At 37.5% G+C, this 18,902-nt stretch overlaps 1 protein-coding gene and 1 pseudogene across 2 annotated transcripts; both read left to right on the top strand.

Moving 5' to 3' along the window:
• Positions 1-3,850: 3,850 nt before the first annotated feature.
• ZNF146 (zinc finger protein 146) lies at positions 3,851-18,696 on the top strand. Of its 2 annotated transcripts, XM_049622144.1 has the most exons (3): positions 3,851-3,874; positions 4,838-4,903; positions 15,670-18,696. In XM_049622144.1, exon 3 carries the CDS (start codon positions 16,430-16,432, stop codon positions 17,306-17,308), a length of 879 nt encoding a protein of 292 aa, XP_049478101.1. In that variant the 5' UTR covers positions 3,851-3,874; positions 4,838-4,903; positions 15,670-16,429; the 3' UTR covers positions 17,309-18,696. The 2 variants fall into 2 exon arrangements, with proteins under 2 accessions (XP_049478101.1, XP_049478102.1); XM_049622145.1 differs by lacking the exons at positions 3,851-3,874; positions 4,838-4,903 and adding an exon at positions 12,591-12,679.
• LOC125915999 (60S ribosomal protein L17-like) lies at positions 12,673-15,663 on the top strand (annotated as a pseudogene).
• Positions 18,697-18,902: the final 206 nt, after the last annotated feature.

Genomic DNA, 18,902 nt, shown 5'->3' with positions numbered 1-18,902 from the left:
AATGTGAAGTAGGCTCCAGGCTCTGAGCTGAGCCAGGAACCATGAGATCATGACCTGAGTGGAAGTCAGACACTGAGCCACCCAGGTGCACTTTAAAGATTTTATTTTTAAGTAATCTCTACACCCAATGTGGGGCTCAAACTCACAACTCTGAAATCAAGAGTTGTGTACTCTACTGACTGATCCCGCCAGGTGCCCCAAGATGTCCATTCTTAATTCTGCTTTCTTTTCATTCCCTCCTTTTGAGTGACCTTTTCGTTACTCAGTGTCTCTTTTAATTGTTATTTTCTTTTTTTAAATTTTTTGTAATTTCAAGATATTATTTAAATTCCAGACTTCACCACTTTAATATATAACATCCAGTGCTCATCACAATAAGTGCCCACCTTAATAGCCATCACCCATTTAACCCATTCCCCCTCTCCCCCCCCCCCAGCAACCTTCACTTTGTTCTCTATAGTTAAGAGTTTTTTTTTTTTTTTTTAATGTTTATTTTTGAGAGAGAGAAAGTGCACATGGGAGGGGCCGGGGGGGGCACAGAATCCAAAGTGGGCTCTGCGCTGACAGTGGTGAGCCCGATGTGGGATTTGAACTCAAAAACCATGAGATCATGACCTGAGCCGAAGTCGAATGCTTAACCGACCGAACCGCCCAGGCGCCCCAAGAGTCTGTTTTTGTTGTTGTGTTCTTTATATAGCTTTGTTAGCTTATTTTATTTTATTTTATTTTATTTTATTTTAGAGAGAGTGTGAGCAGGGAAGAGTGGCAGAGATAGAGAATATTAAGTGGGCTCCATGCTCAGTGTGTAGCCCAACATGGGGCTCAGTCCCATGACCCTGGATCATGACCTGAGCCAAAATCAAGAGTCGGACGCCCAACTGACTGAGCCACCCAGGTGGCCCAGCTTTGCTTCCTTTTTAAAGTTTTTGTCTTTTGGAAAAATTCATTTTGTTTTCATTTCTTAATTGCTTTGTGGCAGTTATTTTTCAGGTGAGTTTGCTCAACTGTTGGAAATTGTGCTGTTTGTTTTCCCTCTTTTTGTTATAGTATCCTTATATGGATACAAACAATTATTTTGTTTACTTATGTTTGTGAGAAATTTTCTGAGACCAGTACCAGGAAAAAGGAAGCATAGGAGCATTTTATGCTTCAGAGCTCACCTGCCTCTTAGTGTTAAAAACAAAGGAGTTCCTTACCTCCTCTGGCTCAATGACCCTAACCTGGTTGAAGCCAACTTCTGTCTCTATCTGCCTCTTTCCCATAATTCTTCACAGTACTTGCCTTCTAGGATGATATATTCACCTTTAGACGTTGCTAAATCTGGGGATGCCCTACTCCCAAGTATTTTTTAAGCTTACTCCTTTCCCCACAGTCGTTTTCTGTTTAATCTAGGTCTTGCTTTCATCAGTTTCCTTTAGGGTGAGGCCTTACTCATTCAGTAAAGAATTACTAGCTGAAGATTTCTGAGCTTTTTAAGTTCTTGGAATCCCCTGAAGAATTCCCAGTTTTTCCTAGGCTTCTTTGCAACTTCCTATGTAAGCTTCTTTTTTGGTTCTACATGGAATTGCGAGGGGTTTTTTGGTCCCTGGTTTTGTTGTTCATTGTTAGACTGAGTTGTAACAGTTCTCACTGCCATTCTGAGAATGAGTATTTGCTAATTATTTCTGAGATCTTTTCTCTCAAAGATTTCTTACCATTGTGTAGTCTTTTTTGCTGTACCTACCATGGTGTTGTAGTTCCTGTACCATATTTGTTATTTTGGGTGTTTGGGGCTACACATATATAATTTGGAGTGAAGAGATTCTACTAGTTTTACAGCCCCATTATTCTTGATATATTGTATGGTTTTCAGGAGAAGCACTTGAACGACTCAAAACTAATCAGCTACCATGCTCTTTGAAAACCTTTCCTTGCCTCCTCCATTGTTGGTGTTCATAGGATTCTGTCCTTGACTATCTTTTTCATATACCGTGTATATTCTCTAAGCAGTCACAGTCACATTCTACCTCTGTCTTCAGCAGCACTGGTATTCTGACAGCTGATAAATTGCCATTTCCTTCCTCAGCCTATCTGAGCTCCTTATGTATGTGTGCAGTTGCCTAATGGATATACCTGCCTGCATGTTGCTTAGAAACCTGACACTCTGGATGTCCAGAATATCAAACTTGATCTCCTTTCTCCTGCAAGGTTGTCTTCAGCCAACTCACCTTCTCCTATTTCTCTCTGTGTACATTAATGTTTAAATCACTTTCTTAGCCTTCCATCTCTGCCACAACCCAGCACAAATTGGTGACCAAGCCTTTTCAACATACATAGTAATAGTGTGTATGTGTGTAAGTAGTAACTTACGTTTTTTAGGATTTTGTCTTTTTAAAAAATGTTTATTTATTTTGAGAGAGAGAGCAGGGGAGGGGCAGAGAGAGGGGGGGAGAGAGAATCCTAAGCAAGCTGTGCAGTGTCTGCGCAGAGCCTGACTCGGGGCTTGAATCCATGAACCGTGAGATCATGACCTGAGCTGAAAGCAAGAGTCTGACGCTTAACTAAGTCACCCAGGTGCCCCTGCCTTTTTTTTTTTTTTTTAACTTATTTTGAGAGACAGTGCATGAGTGGGGGGAGAAGAGGAGAGAGAGAGAGAGAGAGAGAGAGAGAGAGAGAGAGAGAGAATCCCAAGCGGGCTCCAGGCTCTGTGTGAAGCTCGATGTGGGGCTAGATCCCATAACTGTGAGATCACGACCTGAGCCAACATCAAGAGTTGGCTCCTTATCCAACTGAGCCACCCAGGTGCTTCAGGATTTTGCTTTTTTTTTAATATGATTTCAACTCTATAGAAAAGTTGGATTAGTTCAGAAAGTCCCATATACTCTCCCCAGATTTACCATTCACTTTTCAGTTTTTTGCTTTATTTGTCCTTCTCTCTCAAAATATGTGTGTATAATTTTTTTAACCATTTGAGACTAAATTGCACACGTGCTTCCTTTGTAAGTACTTCAGCAAGAATTTGCTAAGACCAAGGACATTGTTTTTCGTAACCACGGTGTAGTAACCAAAATTAGAAAATTTTAACATAGACACATTGCTATTACTTAATCCAAAGTCCATATTCAAATTTTGCCAGTTGTCTTAATGTTCTTAAAAATGTTTTTTTGAATGAATGGATGAACATCTATAGGACATTTCTAATATATGGTTTTACTCAGATTATAACACAAAGTAAATATTAGGACTCTAGGAAAACTTTCTGCAACTTTATTCTTGAATAGCGTAAGAACAATTTCCTACATATTGTATCCTGATGACTTAGTTCTAATAGGCATTCGCTGCTGTTGTCATAGAGATGAGTATTAAATTCATGCAGGAATAAGGGCCGTGGTTAAAATCCACTCAGGAGCCCATGTGGGAATGTGGTGCAACAGAACAATAGCAACCAGTCATATAAAGTGTGAACAGCTTTTCTTTGTAAGTAAAATTCTGAGAAATAATTCTGTCTTTTGTGTCCCATTTCTGGATGTGTGGAAACTGAAATGGTTTAATGAGTATCGCTTTGAAATTCAGGATTCAAATAGTCTTAGTCCCTTTGCTTATATAATCGTGTGCGCTTTAATCTCTAAGGCAAAAGGTCATTACTTTGTTCTTTTTCACAGGGCCGCTTCCTTGTGCATCCCTGGAGACTGCACCTTTTTCATCATTCAGAAGGCCTGGAGGCCCCAGGGCTGAGTTCTAGGATGGTACTTTGGCCCCCAGCATTAATATTCTAGTGCTGTGTCATTTCCCCAATAGCAGGTTATAAACCAACTACACCGTATGTGATCCTTTGTTGGAACAAGAAGACAAACTCTGGATGGTGGAGAACAAAGTGGAAAGGAAATTTGTTCAGGTGAGTGAATGACAAGGCAGGTCACAGTTGTTCAGGCAGCACTGACACCTCTGAAATACTCTTAAGATGTTTTCTTACAGGCCCTAGACTTTAAGTATTTACTTGGTATGAATTCTTTAGAGACCTGAGTTACATTTACAGTCATCATTTTTTTTTGCTTCAGTACTCTATTTAATTAGATTCTAAAGGGCCAGATGCCCCGCTTATCTCTATTCTGGATGTCAGCACTTCATACTTTATTTGTACTGCGTCTGTGATCTCTCTTTCATTGATACCCTCAGTTTCATACCTCCTAATGTGTATAGACTCCTTTCCTCATGCAGTGTCTTTTATAGGTCCTAAGTCTTTATGTATTGTCTGACATTTAGGTTCCTTTTTCTTATTTCCCATCTTCTTTCATTCTTTCAGTGGTTAAGTGCCTCCAAATTATATTTTACATCTGTAGTCATGCTTCCTATTGTCTTCTTTTCCACTTCCCCCGTTATGTATCAACAAACTCCCGCCTCCCTTTCTTCTGCCCCCATATACCTCTTTCAGAAGTTGTTGCCTTAGAAATCACTTCTTTTCGGCTGTGTGTATGTGTGCATATGAATGTGATGAGTCTGTTTTTAATGTAATACATGAGCTTTCAAAATTTTTGAACATCCGGGTATACAATGGAAAGGTCGTCTCTTACCTTTGACCTTCAGTCTTAAGTTTTTTTTCAAAGATGCAGTTACTTTTAAGAGTTTCACATGTATCCTTCTTGAGGTAATCTATGAATAAACTAGCATGTATTATATATCTGTGCTGTAAATATGAATATATATGTATATAAGCCCTTAGTTTTCCTTTTCATACAAATGGTGGTATGTATTCTATTGTGTCCATAGTTTTGTTTTGTTTTGTTTTGTTTTGTTTTTTCTGGGAGAGATTCTCTATCAACACATTTATTTAACCTGTCTCCTATTTATGGACATTTAGGTCGTTTCCAGGCTTATGCTTTTGAACACACAAGTGTTCCTGAGGAAGGAAGAGGAAGACAGACTTGTGAGTAAATAAGTAAAAATATATATTCTATTAGATGGTGGTGAGTGCTTGGAGAAAATTAAAGTAAGGAAAACCAGCATAGACGAGGCTAGTTGGCCATTATAATTTTAAATCTATTGGTCAGGGAAAGGTCTCTAAGAGGGTGACATTTGAAAAAAAGATCTGGAGAATGTGCAAAGGGGGCATGCAGTATTTGATGGGAAAGCATTCATCCAGAAAGAATCAAAAGTGTTAAAAGCACTGAGGCTGGAGCTTGCTATTCAAGAAATTGACCAGGGCAGAGTACCTGGCACAGAGTGAGCAAAAGGGAAAAGGAATATGTTTGGTTAAGTAACAGGCTAAGTCTTAGACTTTGGCTTTTATTTTGAGTGATTTGGGAGACCATCAAAGGGTCTTGAGCAGAGGAGTAATAGGATCAGAATTATATTTTGGCTGCTGTATAGAGAAAATAAGGTATAGGGGGGCCAAGGCTAGGAGATTAATCAGAGACTATTGCAGAAATCTAGCTAGGAAAATACTAGTAGTTGAGCTAGTGACAAGTCAGATTCTTGAGATACTTTAAAGAAAGAGCTGACAGGATTGGCTGATAAAGTGTGTTGGTTATAAGAGGAAGAGGAATCACTGATAACTCCCAAGGTTTTATCTAGAAGAGAATGAGTTAACATTTACTGAGATAGGAAGACTTCAGGAATTTTGGCAGATCAAGAGGTTTCTTGTTGATTTTGACGTGTCTTCTAATCATCTAAGTCCATATTCATATAGGCAGTTAGATACACAAGTCAGGAATTTAGGGACATAGAAAGTTGTGACCTGTTTTGCTGTACTAATAAGCTACTTTATTCACTGATGGTATCTCTGTATTGTCCTGCTGAGTCCTACTTTTCCTACCATTTTTTGATGCTGGTGCGTCCACCAAATCTTCTGCATTCAGCCTATGTTCCTGGATTCTGTTAAAAACAAGGTGATGATTTGCCCTTGAGGCTGTTCCTTATGTTTTCAGAGATACATAAGTATCTCTTGTACAAGAGAGCTCTTCCTAAAAACAGCAATGGCAGCTGCCTGCTAACATCCTTTCTCATAAGACATTAGAATTATACCTGTTTCCTACTCTTATCAACAATGCAGTTTCCCCCTTTTTTCCTGTTTTTCTTTATCCTTCACAGATGTCAAAAGTGGGCAGAAATGTTCTTATTTTACCATTTAGAAGAAAGGATCTATTTATGCCATGTTTGAGTCACCCTTGTAGGAATTCTCTCCTACTTCTTGATTGGTACTGTGATGACCTGAGATACTACTTTATCTAAGTGTTTTTCTTGTCTTTGCTTTTTTTTTTTTTCCCTCTTACTGGAGGTGGCTCCTAGAACACAGCATTCTGCTTTTCCTCCTCCTCTCTTTTTTTGTTTTTTAAAGTTTATTTTATTTTTGAGAGAGAGAGCGTGCACCCACGTGCGGGCAGAGAGAGGAAGACAGAGGATCCAAAGTGGGCTCTGCACTGGCAGCAGAGAGTCAATTGTGGGGCTTGAACTCACAAACCGTGAGATCATGACCTGAGCCAGAGTCCGAAGCTTAACCGACTGAGCCATCAGGTGCCCCTAAAGTTTATTTTGAGACAGAGATAGAGCCGGGAAGGGGCAGAGAGAGGGTAAGAGAGAGACACTCAAACAGGCTTCCCACTGTCAGTGCAGAGCCCCATGTGGGGCTCAACCCCATGAACTGTGAGATCACATGACCTGAGCTGAAATCAAGAATTGGACACTTAACCTACTGAGCCACCCAGGCGCCCCTCAGGGCTCCTCCTCTTTATAAATTAAATCCCAGTGAAGACTCATTCTGAAGTTAGAAGTAGCTCTATAGTATCAGTTTTTATTTTGGCACCTCCAGCCTTTTTGTCTTTCCCACCGTAATTTTACCTATTTATCGGATAAACAACTGTCTAACTTGCTTCATTCTTTTTGTGTCAGACAGTGAATTCATTAATATAATACCCAAATTGGAGATTTCAATTCATTATTTTCAGGTCCAAATATTACCTAAAACCAATTTCATAAAATGTCTTGATTGTTTCTTTGCTCATGGTCCTTGAGATAGGGTCAGCCAAGACTTTAAAAAGATACACTTCAATATAATCAAGAGAGGACATATTAACTAACCGTAAATGTAAATGTGAACACATTTTCTCCTCTTTATAAAATGCTTTGAATCTTGGCTTTTGATTATGAAATGTTTTACCTCTTCAGGTCTTACTTATCATTTAAACATGTTCCCCTTTTATTGATCTTCCCTTTGTCCATCCTATCTCACATTTTCATGGAAATTCAAAAGTCCTGAGTAAATTCTTAGATATTTTTATATTTTGATGTCTGGAGTCTGTATTATAAACGTGTCGAGGGGTGCCTGGGTGGCTCAGTCAGTTAAGTGTCCACTTAATCAGGTCATGATCTCGCGGTTCATGAGTTTGAGCCCCATGTCAGGATCTGTGCTGACAGCTTGGTGCCTGGAGCCTGCTTCGGATTCTGTGACTTCTCTCTCTCTGCCCCTCCCTTGCTCACACTCTGTCTCTGTCTCTCAAAAAATAAATAAACGTTAAAAAAAATGTTTTTAAATGTGTTGAAAGGAAGGCCCATGTTCTTTCTGTTTCCAGTTTTGATTAAATATGAGATACTTGTTAAATCTGTGAATTGTGGGAGGGTTGTTACTATTTATCAATTCTTTTTCAGTTTGTCTTAATAAATATTTTCAAATATTAAAAACTTTTAAAGAGGAGTTTATCATTCTCTTATATACCCACTATGTAGATTCAGTAATTATTTTGCCATGTCTGTTGTATATGTGTGTCTATATTCCTATGTATGCATATTTACATATGCTGAAACATATGACCCTTCACCTCTAAAAAATTATGTATTTTCTAAAAAGAATGTTATCTGTCTACATAACCAAAATATCATTACTCCTTAGATGGATTAACCATAATGCCCTAATGTTATATAATAATCAGTCCATATTTAGATTTCCCCAGGATCTCTAAAATACTTTTTGTTTGTTTATTTTTTGAGAGGGAGAGGGAGAGAGAGACAGACAGAATGTGAGCAGGGGAGGGGCAGAAAAAGGAGTCACAGAATCTGAAGCAGGTTCCAGGCTCTGAGCTGTCAGCACAGAGCCCCTTCCACTCTGTGAGATCGTGACCTGAGCTAAAAGTTGGCTGCCAATTGAACCACCCAAGAGCTCCTGAGGCCATTCTATTTAAAATTGAAACTCAGGGCGCCTGGGTGGCTCAGTCAGTTGAGCATCCGACTTCGGCTCAGGTCATGATCTCATGGTCCGTGCATTTGAGTCCCGTGTTGGGCTCTGTGCTGACAGCTCAGAGCCTGAAGCCTGCTTCCGATTCTGTGTCTCCCTCTCTCTCTGACCCTCCCCCGTTCATGCTCTGTCTCTCTGTGTCTCAAAAATAAATAAAACATTAAAAAAAATTTTTTTTTTGTAAATTGAAACTCTACCCTGTTCCCTGATTTTTTTTTTCTCCCTAGCACTTAAAGCTTTTTAACAAACCAACTCCTTTATCTGTCCACTAGAATGTAATCTTGATGAGGATAGCAAATTTTTTCAGTTTTGGTCAGTACTGTTTATCCCTAAAGCTTAGTAATGGGCCAGAAAGAAAAAGGTATTTGTCGAATGAGTAACGAGAAATGTTTGGAGTAGCAGTTCTCAAAATTCCACTTTTTTTAAAATAACAGCTTATTTACATAAAATTCACATAATACAAAATCCATCCTTTTTCAGAGTGTACAATTCAGTGGTTTTAAGTAATATTTGTAAATTGTACAGTCATCACTACTAATTCCAGAACATTTTCATCCCTACAGAAGGAATCCTGCTACCCATTAGTAGTCACCTTTACACTCTTACAACTTGAGGACCACCTGAATCTTAAAAGTTCTCATAGCAAGAAAAAGATCTATGTATGCGTATGGTGACAGAGGTTAACTAGACTTATTGTGATCATTTTGCAATATATACAAATATCTAATCATGTTGTACATCTGAACCTAATGTTATGTCAATTATACCTCAGTTTTAAAAATTAAAAAAAAGGTTAGTAGTAAATTTTATGTCATGTGAGTTTTGCCACAATTGGAATAATAAATAGACTTGAGGACCTTATGGTTTATGAAGATTTTAGTGATATTTACCTTATTTAAAAGTAAAATTGGGAGGCAAAGCTGGTTAAGTGCCCAACTTTGGCTCAGGTCATGTTTCCGGGCTCATGAGTTTGAGCCCTGTGTTGGGCTCTGTGCTCACAGCTCAGAGCCTGAAGCCTGCTTCAGATTCTATGTCTCTCTCTCTCTTTCTGCCCCTCCCTCATTCATGCTCTGTCTCTCTCTCTCTCTCAAAAATAAACATTTAAAAAAACAGTAAAATTGAGAAGCTTTAAAAAAATGTATTTATTTAAAAATAATCTCATTACATATAAACCTAAATTATATTTCTTAATAAAAATAATTTTCCAAAGTGAAAAAAGTTGAGTGAGAAGAGTGACAGATGTTTTTCATATCTGTAAGTATCTTTAATGTCTGGTTTATAGAAGATAGCTAGATTCTCATTTCTGCTCTTATAACATGTTATTTTGGTTAAAGTGTACAACAGGATTGTGGCTTCACACAAATGAAGTTAGAAAGGAAGAAATACTTCAGTAGGCATCTTTTCAAATAATTGTGGATATTCTTTGGTACTATGCCAATATGTGACAAATAATTTTTCAAGATTAGCTACAATATGGAATTTGAAACTCTATATTTTTTTGTTCTCTTAGATAGTCTTTTGGTCTGTGTTAAAATTTGAGTGGATCTCTTACCCTTGCATGACTTCTGTAACATCATGCATTTGTCAATTGAGTTATACAGATCTTTGAAATATTTGATCAATTATCTTATCGAATATTTGATATATGGTGTCTCACCATATAATATCAAAACATATTTGTTAACATCACCACCAGTTTCATTAGAAAAGTCTTTTAAATATTGGGAAGCTATCGATCTCATGGTGGAGAATACAGGTTTTCCAAAATTCTAATGAAAAAAATGTTTATTTTTGAGAGAGAGAGAGAGAGTAGGAACAGGGGAGACAGGCAGAGAGGGGAGGACAGAGGATCCAAAGCAGGCTCTGTGCTGACAGCAGAGAGCCCGATGCAGGGCTCGAATTCACAAACAGTAAGATCATGACCCGAGCTGAAATCAGACGTTTAACTGAGCCACCCAGGCTTTACAAATTTCTCATTTTGGTTGAAAATTCAAATTTTGTTGTGCTGTCAGTTGTTTTCCTTGAAATGGTTGTCTCAATTGGTTCTGTCTCAAGAAAGTACCTGCTGAATAATACCCAAGTCTGAATAACCGTAATTTGTAAGGCAGTCATTAATTTATTAAAGTTAATTAATGGTGCTCTATGAAAAAAGTGCCCCGTGAAATAAAGTAAAAATGGTGCTCCATGAAACAAGTGCCTAGTTTACTCATAACTTAAATAACTTTAAGACATCACCTTCAGGGGCGCCTGGGTGGCTCAGTCAATTAAGTGTCTGACTTTGGCTCAGGTCAAGCCCCGTGCTGGGCTCTGTGCTGACAGCTTGGAGCCTGGAGCCTGCTTCATATTCTGTCTACATCTCTCTGCCCCTCCCCTGCCTGTGCACTGTCTCACTCTCTCTCAAATATAAATAAACATTAAAAAAATTTTTTTAAAGACATCATCCTGAGACCACTATCATCCTTTCATGTACAGCAGAAGTATATGTGCACATGTATAGAATGTTATTTATCATTATACTTTGTTTCTTTTCATGGAATTTATATTTGTCATACTTTTGTTTGCTTGGTTTTCTGTACTTAGCACAGACTCTTTTGGAGACCTTAGAATAGTTAAAAAGCCTTCTAAAACCTAGTTTCCACATGGCCAAATGCATGGAGAAATTTCTTTCCATTTTTTTCCCATGGAGATTTACTTGTAGAATTTTTGTCCTCCTTCTCGAGGCTGAACTGGCTGTACTTTGACCTGATAGCTCTTATCTTGTTTTTCGTCACCATTATCAAAGACCTTTTTTCATTGTTTTTCCCGTATTATAACTCCTCTTTTATAGATTCTGTATCTATTGCCTTCCGTGTGTACTTTTAGTGGAGCACATCTAGTAAGATCCTCAGGAAAGGTGCATTGAGGTAAAATTTTTTAACATTTGCATATCTGAAAAAATGCCTTTTCCCCTTTAGATTGGTAGACTAAGCTTAGAATTTTCCTTCAGAATTTTGTCTTGTAGCTTCTTGTGTTTCTGTTGAGATATTTGGTGCCGTTCTATTCGTGTTCCTTTGGGTGATAATATATGTGTGTGTAGTTGGGTGATATGTGTACCTATATATTGTAGTTTGGTTTCTTTTAATTTATGTTCCCTTTTTCTTTTGAAAAGTCTTGGTGCTATGTCTAGGTATATGCATCTTTTATTATTCATCATGCAAGATACTACGTGTGTCCTTTATTTTTTATTTACTTAAAAAAATTTTTTTTAATGTTTATTTTCAAGAGAGAGAGAGAGAGAGAGAGAGCGAGGGAGGGGCAGAGAGAGGGAGACACAGAATCTGAAGCAGGCTCCAGGCTCTGAGCTGTATGCACAGAGCCTGACACGGGGCTCAAACCCACAAACTGTGAGATCATGACCTGAGCCAAAGTTGGACGTTTAACCGACTGAGCCACCCAAGCGCCCATAAGTGTGCCCTTTAAGTCTAGAGATTCATGACTTAGAAGAGAGGAAGTTTTTTTGTTGTTTTTTTTAATGTTTCCCTCTAATCAGTTTTCTCCTTTTTTTTTTTCTGGAACTTACTTCACTCAGCTAATATATTGCCTTGGTTTACGCTCTGAATTTGTCTTTTTAAAAAAAATTTCTTAAAGTGTAATTGGCATACATTATATTAGTTTTAGGTGTATAACGATAATTTGATATTCGTATATACTATGAAATGACCATCAGAGTAAGTTTAAGCCATACAGTAGTTCCCATGCTGTACATTACATTCTCATGACTTATTTTATAACTGAAAATTGTACTTTTGACCTTTTTCACCTATTTTGCCCACCCCATCTCTGGCAACCATCAGTCTGTTCTCTGTCTATGATCTTGTTTTGTTGTTTGTTGGTTTGTTTAAGAATCCACATATAAATGAGATCATACATTATTTGTCTTTCTCTGACTGACTTCTTTCACTTACCATAATGCCCTCAAGTTCCATCCAGGCTGTTGCAAATGGCAAGACTTCATTCTTTTTTTTTTTTTTTTTATGGCTGAATAATACTCCATTGTATATAGGTACCATATTTGTCTATTTGTTCATCTATTGATGGACATTTAGATTGTTTCCATATCTCAGGTATTGTAAATAATGCTGCAGTGAACATGGGAGTGCATATTTTTCTTAGTGTTTTCATTTTTGGAGATATTCCCAGAAGTGAAATTGCTGGATCATACGGTTCTGTTTTTAATTTTTTGAGTAACTGGCATTGAGTTTGTCATCTTTTTTTTTTTTTTAAGACATTGAATTTGTCATCTTTTTTTTTTTTTTTTTTTTTTTAAGATTATTTTTAAGTAATCTCTACACACAACGTGGGGCTCGAACTCACAACCCAGAGATCAGGAGTTGCATACCCACTGACTGAACCAGCCAGATGCCCCCAAATTTGTCTTCTTAAAGCTTCTACCAGGAAATACTTACCATTGTGCTTATATTTCATTGGCCAAACAAGGTAGGTGGCCATGCTTGAGTTTACTAGGGTGAAGCAACATAATCCTTCTGCATTAAGATGACCCTGTTATTAGTGAATAATACAATCTACCTTCCCACTCTCCATCTTAAGATAAAAGGAACTTTTTGTTTCTTACTGACAGAACCTTGTTATTGTTTCACTGATAAAATATCTTCTATCTGATTGGCTTTAGGTTTTGTTGCTGTGTGCTGTGCCTTGCCTTATTTCCTCAAACTTTCTTTATTTTTCTTCTTCTTTTTTTAATGTTTTAAGTTTACTTATATTTGAGAGAGAAAGAAAAAATGTGAGTGGGGAGAGGGAGAGAGAGAATCCCAAGTGGGGTCTGTAGTGTCAGCATAGAGCCTGACGTGGGGCTTGATCCCACAAACCATGAGATCATGACTTGAGCCGAGACCAAGAGTCAGATGCTAAACCAACTGAGCCACCCAGGCGCCCTTCTTTTTCTTTTGATGTTGATCTGTCTTATTAGTAGGGGTTCCTCAAATGTGTGGAATATTGGCTGTACAGTCATATTTAAGACTGATTCATTAAGATTATCATAAGCTCTTTAATGCCTGGGTGCTTTTAGTCATCTGGTAGGTTTCAGTGAAACAAAAGTAAAATGCAACTGTTCCTTAAGCAGCCTGAGGTGATCTCCAAAAATGGTTTGTTATTCACTTGACCCAGAAGACCCTACAAAATCATGCAAATCAAGAGGTTCAAACCTTTGTGTTCACTTTAAGAACACCTGTGAAACTGCTGAGGCCATCAAGGGTATGCATATCAGAAAAGCCACCAAGTGTCTGAAAGAGGTCACTTTGCAGAAGCAATGTGTGTCATTCTGTCGCTACAATGGTAGAGTTGGTAGGTGTGCCCAGGCCAACCAGTGGGGCTGACACAGGGTCAGTGGCCCAAAAAGAGTGCTGAATTTTTACTACATAAGCTTAAAAATGCAGAGAACAATATTGAACTTAAAGGTTTAGATGTAGATTCTCTGGTCATTTAGCACATCTAGGTGAACAAAGCCCCAAGATGCAACATAGAACTTACAGGGCTCATGGTTGGATTAACCTGTGTATGAGCTCTCCCTGCCATATTGAGATGATCCCTACTGAAAAAGAGCAGATTGTTCCTAATCCAGAAGAGGAGGTTGCACAGAAGGAAAAGATATCCTAGGGGTGTCTAGGTGGCTCAGTTAGTTGAGCATCCAGCTCTTGATTTCTACTCAGATCGTGATCCCATGGTTCGTGAGATTGAGGCTCACATTGACATTGCTTGGGATTCTCTCTCTGCCCTTCACCTGCTCATTCTCTCTTTCTCAAAATAAATAAACTTAAAAAAAAAAAAAAAAGTAAGTAAGTAAAAGATACCCCAGAAGAAACTGAAGAAACAAAAACTTAATGGCTGGGGAGTAAATTCTGCATAAAATAATGCAAATAAAAGTTAAAAAAAAAAAAAATGTTGGGCTTCTGGATGGCTCAGTCGGTTAAGCATCCGACTTTGGCTCAGATCATGATCTCATGGCTTGTGAGTTTAAGCCCCATGTCGGGCTCTGTGCTGACAGCTCAGAGCCTGGAGCCTGCTTTGGATTCTGTCTCCCTCTCTCCCTGCCCTCCCCTGCTCTCTGTCTCTCAAAATAAATGTTTAAAAAAAAATTCAGAATTCACTACTCTATATAAAAGAAAAAAAATAAAATGCCACAAGGTGCCTGGCTGGCTTTGTTGATGGGCGTGCGACTCTTGATCTTAGGGTTGTGACTTTGAGCTTCATATTCGGTGTAGAGATTACTTAAAAATAAAATCTTAAAAAAAAAAAAAAAAAAAAAAGGTAAAATGCCTTATGGACCCAGGATCCCTGAATGATTATACTGCTTTACACAAACCCTGCTGGCCAGGTCCTTTGTTTTAGCTTAAACAAACAAAAAAATGACTACAAATGACAACCATCTTGGAAGGGTATCCTACTGAGGTTTTTCATGTGCCTTTCAGGTTCTCCTGGTATATTTACCTGGTTGACAGCATTTTTTGGCATTAGCTGCAGAATATCTTGGGACGTTCCACCATATTATGTATAGATTTAATCCCATTGATTTCTGTGTAGCACCTTTCCCTTGTCCTCTCATTTGCTGGGTGTCCTGGGTTCTGGAGCTTCTCTGAATAAATTTCTGCATCGAATAATTTCCATTCATACAAAGGAGTGGTCCTTTGTCTTCCTGACAGGAAAAGTAGTGCTCCAATGGCAACTTACATGATCTTTTTTTCAGCTACCATCCTTTATTCCTTCTTTTGAGGTACTTGATTCCCTCCATTTCCGGAGTCTTTCTGATATTTTGTGGCATAAATTGGCTTACTTGACATCGGCATCTTCTTCTGCAGCACCTTTACATACTTGAACTTCCTCAGCTCTGCTGCGTTGAAAATTTTCTGTGTGCTTTTGTTATTGGAAAATTTGTTGATGTCTGTGTATACTGATGTCTCTGATCATACCTTTTTTTCTTGTGAGCTTGTACCCTTGTCTGTTTAATGAGATTTTGGAAGGAAGCAGTTATTGGTTAATTCCTTCCCTTTTCTTAGGTATCCTGGGAGACTTTCTCAATTTTATGTCATCTTTTTATCCTACTTGTTAATTCTTCATTGTTTGTGACATTCAATTTGCTGAGCTAATTAATGGGAAAGATTATTTTTCAAGAGTAATCCTTAAGCTTTGTGTGTTACTTTGAACGTTAATTTTCTATGAAGATACCTCCACAAAGGTTTTCTTCTCAAAAGTTACTTGGTGACATTGGTCATGAGGCTTTTTTCTTACTGTGAGATGGGCTTCCAAAGTTCATCCCACAGCACAATCCATAATTTTATTACTAGTAATGGGAAAATTTATAAATAATGATAACGTAAAGCTAACATTATTGAGTGCTTATCATTTGCAGCCACAGGACTAAGCATTTTATACATTAACTCCATTGAATGATGATTCTTTGTACTCCGTTTTAGAAGAAGCCTGAGAAGATGATGAGCAGATAGAGAGGCAACAAGATTTGGGAGGCAAGTTGCATCCATCTCCAGTAAAGTACAGACTGAGGAAAAAAAGCAGTGAACTAAGAAAATTGGAAGGATACTTCTTCTGATCGCAGACCTTATATCTTTAAGGAAACACCTTTTTCAACTTACCTGGAAAGAGTGTGAAACAAAATTTAGACTTAATTGTGAGGGAAGTTGTGTAGGGGAGAATCATTAATTTAACTAGGAAATCCTGCCTCTGCTTGCTCCTTATGCTAATAACCCCCTTTAAATGTAAATCAGTGTGGAAATGTCTTCAGTTAAAACCATTTGAACTCCATAGAAAAACCCTATGAAATTACTGAATGTGGCAAAACTTTCACTCACATGTCACACCTCATTAAATGTAGAAGTCAGGCTTAAGGGAAACCTTGTTCTAAGGAATACTGAAGAGCCTTTAGCTAGATGATAGATCTCTGAGCAGAAGAAAATTTTTTACTGGAGAGAAACCAGTGAATATAACAAAACTTCGTTGATCATTAGAAAATTTGGACAGAAAGCTTTTAAATGTACTGAGTATGATATAGTCTTCTCTCAAACTTTATCCCTTCCTCTATATTTGAAAGGTCATACACAGAGAATCCTTACAAATGTAAGAAATATGGAAATTCCTTCAGCCAAAAGTAAACCCTAATTCATCAAAAAAATTCATACTGGAGAGAAACCTTGTGAATGTGGGAAAGCTTCCATTCAGATGTCACACCTCAGTCAGCAGAAAATTTGTAGTGGGGAAAACCCCTTTGCCTGTAAGGTATGTGGGAAAGTCTTCAGCCACAAATCAAATCTTACTGAGCATGAACATTTTCATAATAGAGAGAAACCTTTTGAATGTAACGAATGTGGAAAAGCCTTTAGCCAGAAGCAATATGTTATTAAACATCAGAACACCCATACCGGAGAGAAGCTTTTTGAATGTAATGAGTGTGGAAAATCCTTCAGCCAGAAGGAAAACCTTCTCACCCATCAGAAAATTCACACTGGAGAGAAACCTTTTGAGTGTAAGGATTGTGGGAAAGCTTTCATTCAGAAGTCAAACCTCATCAGACACCAGAGAACTCACACAGGAGAGAAGCCTTTTGTATGTAAGGAATGTGGAAAAACCTTCAGTGGCAAATCTAACCTTACCGAGCATGAGAAAATTCATATTGGGGAGAAACCCTTTAAATGTAATGAGTGTGGAACAGCTTTTGGCCAGAAGAAGTACCTCATAAAACATCAAAACATTCACACTGGAGAGAAACCCTATGAATGTAATGAATGTGGAAAAGCCTTCTCTCAAAGAACATCACTTATCGTACATGTGAGAATTCATTCAGGTGATAAACCTTACGAATGCAATGTATGTGGAAAAGCCTTCTCTCAAAGTTCATCTCTTACTGTGCATGTGAGAAGCCATACAGGTGAGAAACCCTATGGTTGTAATGAATGTGGGAAAGCTTTCTCTCAATTCTCAACCCTTGCTCTGCATCTGAGAATACACACAGGTAAGAAGCCTTATCAATGTAGTGAATGTGGGAAAGCTTTTAGCCAGAAGTCACACCATATTAGACACCAGAAAATTCATACTCATTAAAAAACCCTGTAAATATCATAAAAATTGGAAAGTGTTCATCAGGAATTTAAACCTCATAGCACATCAGAAATGATCATACTGAAAGAATATATATCACAAATGAGGAAAACAAAAGCTAAAAAGTTACTGGACACCATGGAATTTATACTGAAGAGAAAGACATTTATATGATAAAAATCCTGGGCCCCCAGAAAAGCTGATGGCCTAGGTAATGCTGAAACTTTAGACGCATTTCCACCAAACATGCTTCTTATTGCTGTCTGCATTTATCTGGAGATCTTCACCAATGTAATCAAAATATAAGTTTTAAGTATTGGCAAGGAAGAGACTTTTGTGGTATTGATTTAGTAGAACAGAAGAGATTCTGGAAACACCTATGCATCTATTAAAATTTAGAATATGATAGAAATGGCAATAGGAGGTGAGAAGATAATGGGACTATGTAAAAAGTGATTTGGAGGTAATTTGTTCTCCAAGGAAAAAACAGACCATGAACTATAAACAGAGGTAAGAACCAAGAGGATAAGAACAAGAATATAAGCTGTATACCGAAATGGTTATGACCTTGGGAGTAGGGAGACATTCCTTATAATAAGCTCAAAAATTCTCTGAATTTCTATGCTTAGGAAATATGTACCAGTCTGCTTACTGTGGCATGATTTGTAGTTAGCCATAAGTTGGAAACACCTTAAATGCCCATTGGGAGCAAAACGGAAAATACTTATGATGGAATACTGTATATCTGTAAAATTGAGCAAATGAGATCTATATTACAGAGAAAGATCTCAAAAATCATGTTGAAGGGGGAAAATGAAGTTGCAGAATAACATATATTACAATGCATTTTGTAAATTTTAACTAAAACTTTACTCACAAAATTCAGTACTATGTATTGGTAATGGATAAATATATGTATGTATGTTTTTAAAATGTTTTTGAAATGGATTGGAAGGATACAGACCAAACTCTTGATAGTGGTTGCTTGTGAAGAGTGGAGCAGGGAAGGGGATGAGTGTGGGAGGGATGGGATGGGGACTGTTTAAAGGGGGGGTTTCATTTTTATATATAAATATCCATTTCTCTTAAAAACTAAAGACTGCAAGTAAATATATCAAAATACTGGATAATTCTGATTGTGGTATATGGATATCTTGTCTTATTTTTTGTACTTTTCTGTATTTTTAAATTTTCTCAAAATTAATAAGAATGGGGGTGAGGATGGGAACACTGTACCTATAGAAATCATGTTCTAATGGATTCATTCCCAATCAAGTACTAAACTTTTTATAGAAAATATTTCTAAAATTTTATCAATGATGAGTGGATGGACTTGCTCTCTATGTAATATGAAATTATCTATTTTATTAAAATTAAAAATGATCACATAATCCAAATCTGCTTTGTTTTTACATGTTAATGGCGTACACTGTATGGTCTGTCTGTACATTTCTAACATTTTACAACATCATTTGAGCTTAGAAATGTTTAAGAACTTTTAGTTAAGGGTACATGCACATACTTTTTATAACATGTCTTTTTCAGGTAAGCTGATCTTAGAATATCAGTTTTCCTGTCCTGTACATTTCCAGAAGAA

This window comes from Panthera uncia, assembly GCF_023721935.1.
Source record: "Panthera uncia isolate 11264 chromosome E2 unlocalized genomic scaffold, Puncia_PCG_1.0 HiC_scaffold_19, whole genome shotgun sequence".
In the NCBI taxonomy this organism is placed as follows: domain Eukaryota; kingdom Metazoa; phylum Chordata; class Mammalia; order Carnivora; family Felidae; genus Panthera; species Panthera uncia.
The sequence above is the reverse complement of the archived record's forward strand: the minus strand, read 5'-3'. Positions and strand labels throughout refer to the sequence as shown.

Bases quoted from the DNA above. Each gene is read 5' to 3' on its own strand.
- ZNF146 (XM_049622144.1), top strand. From the start codon at position 16,430: ATGTCACACCTCAGTCAGCAGAAAATTTGTAGTGGGGAAAACCCCTTT.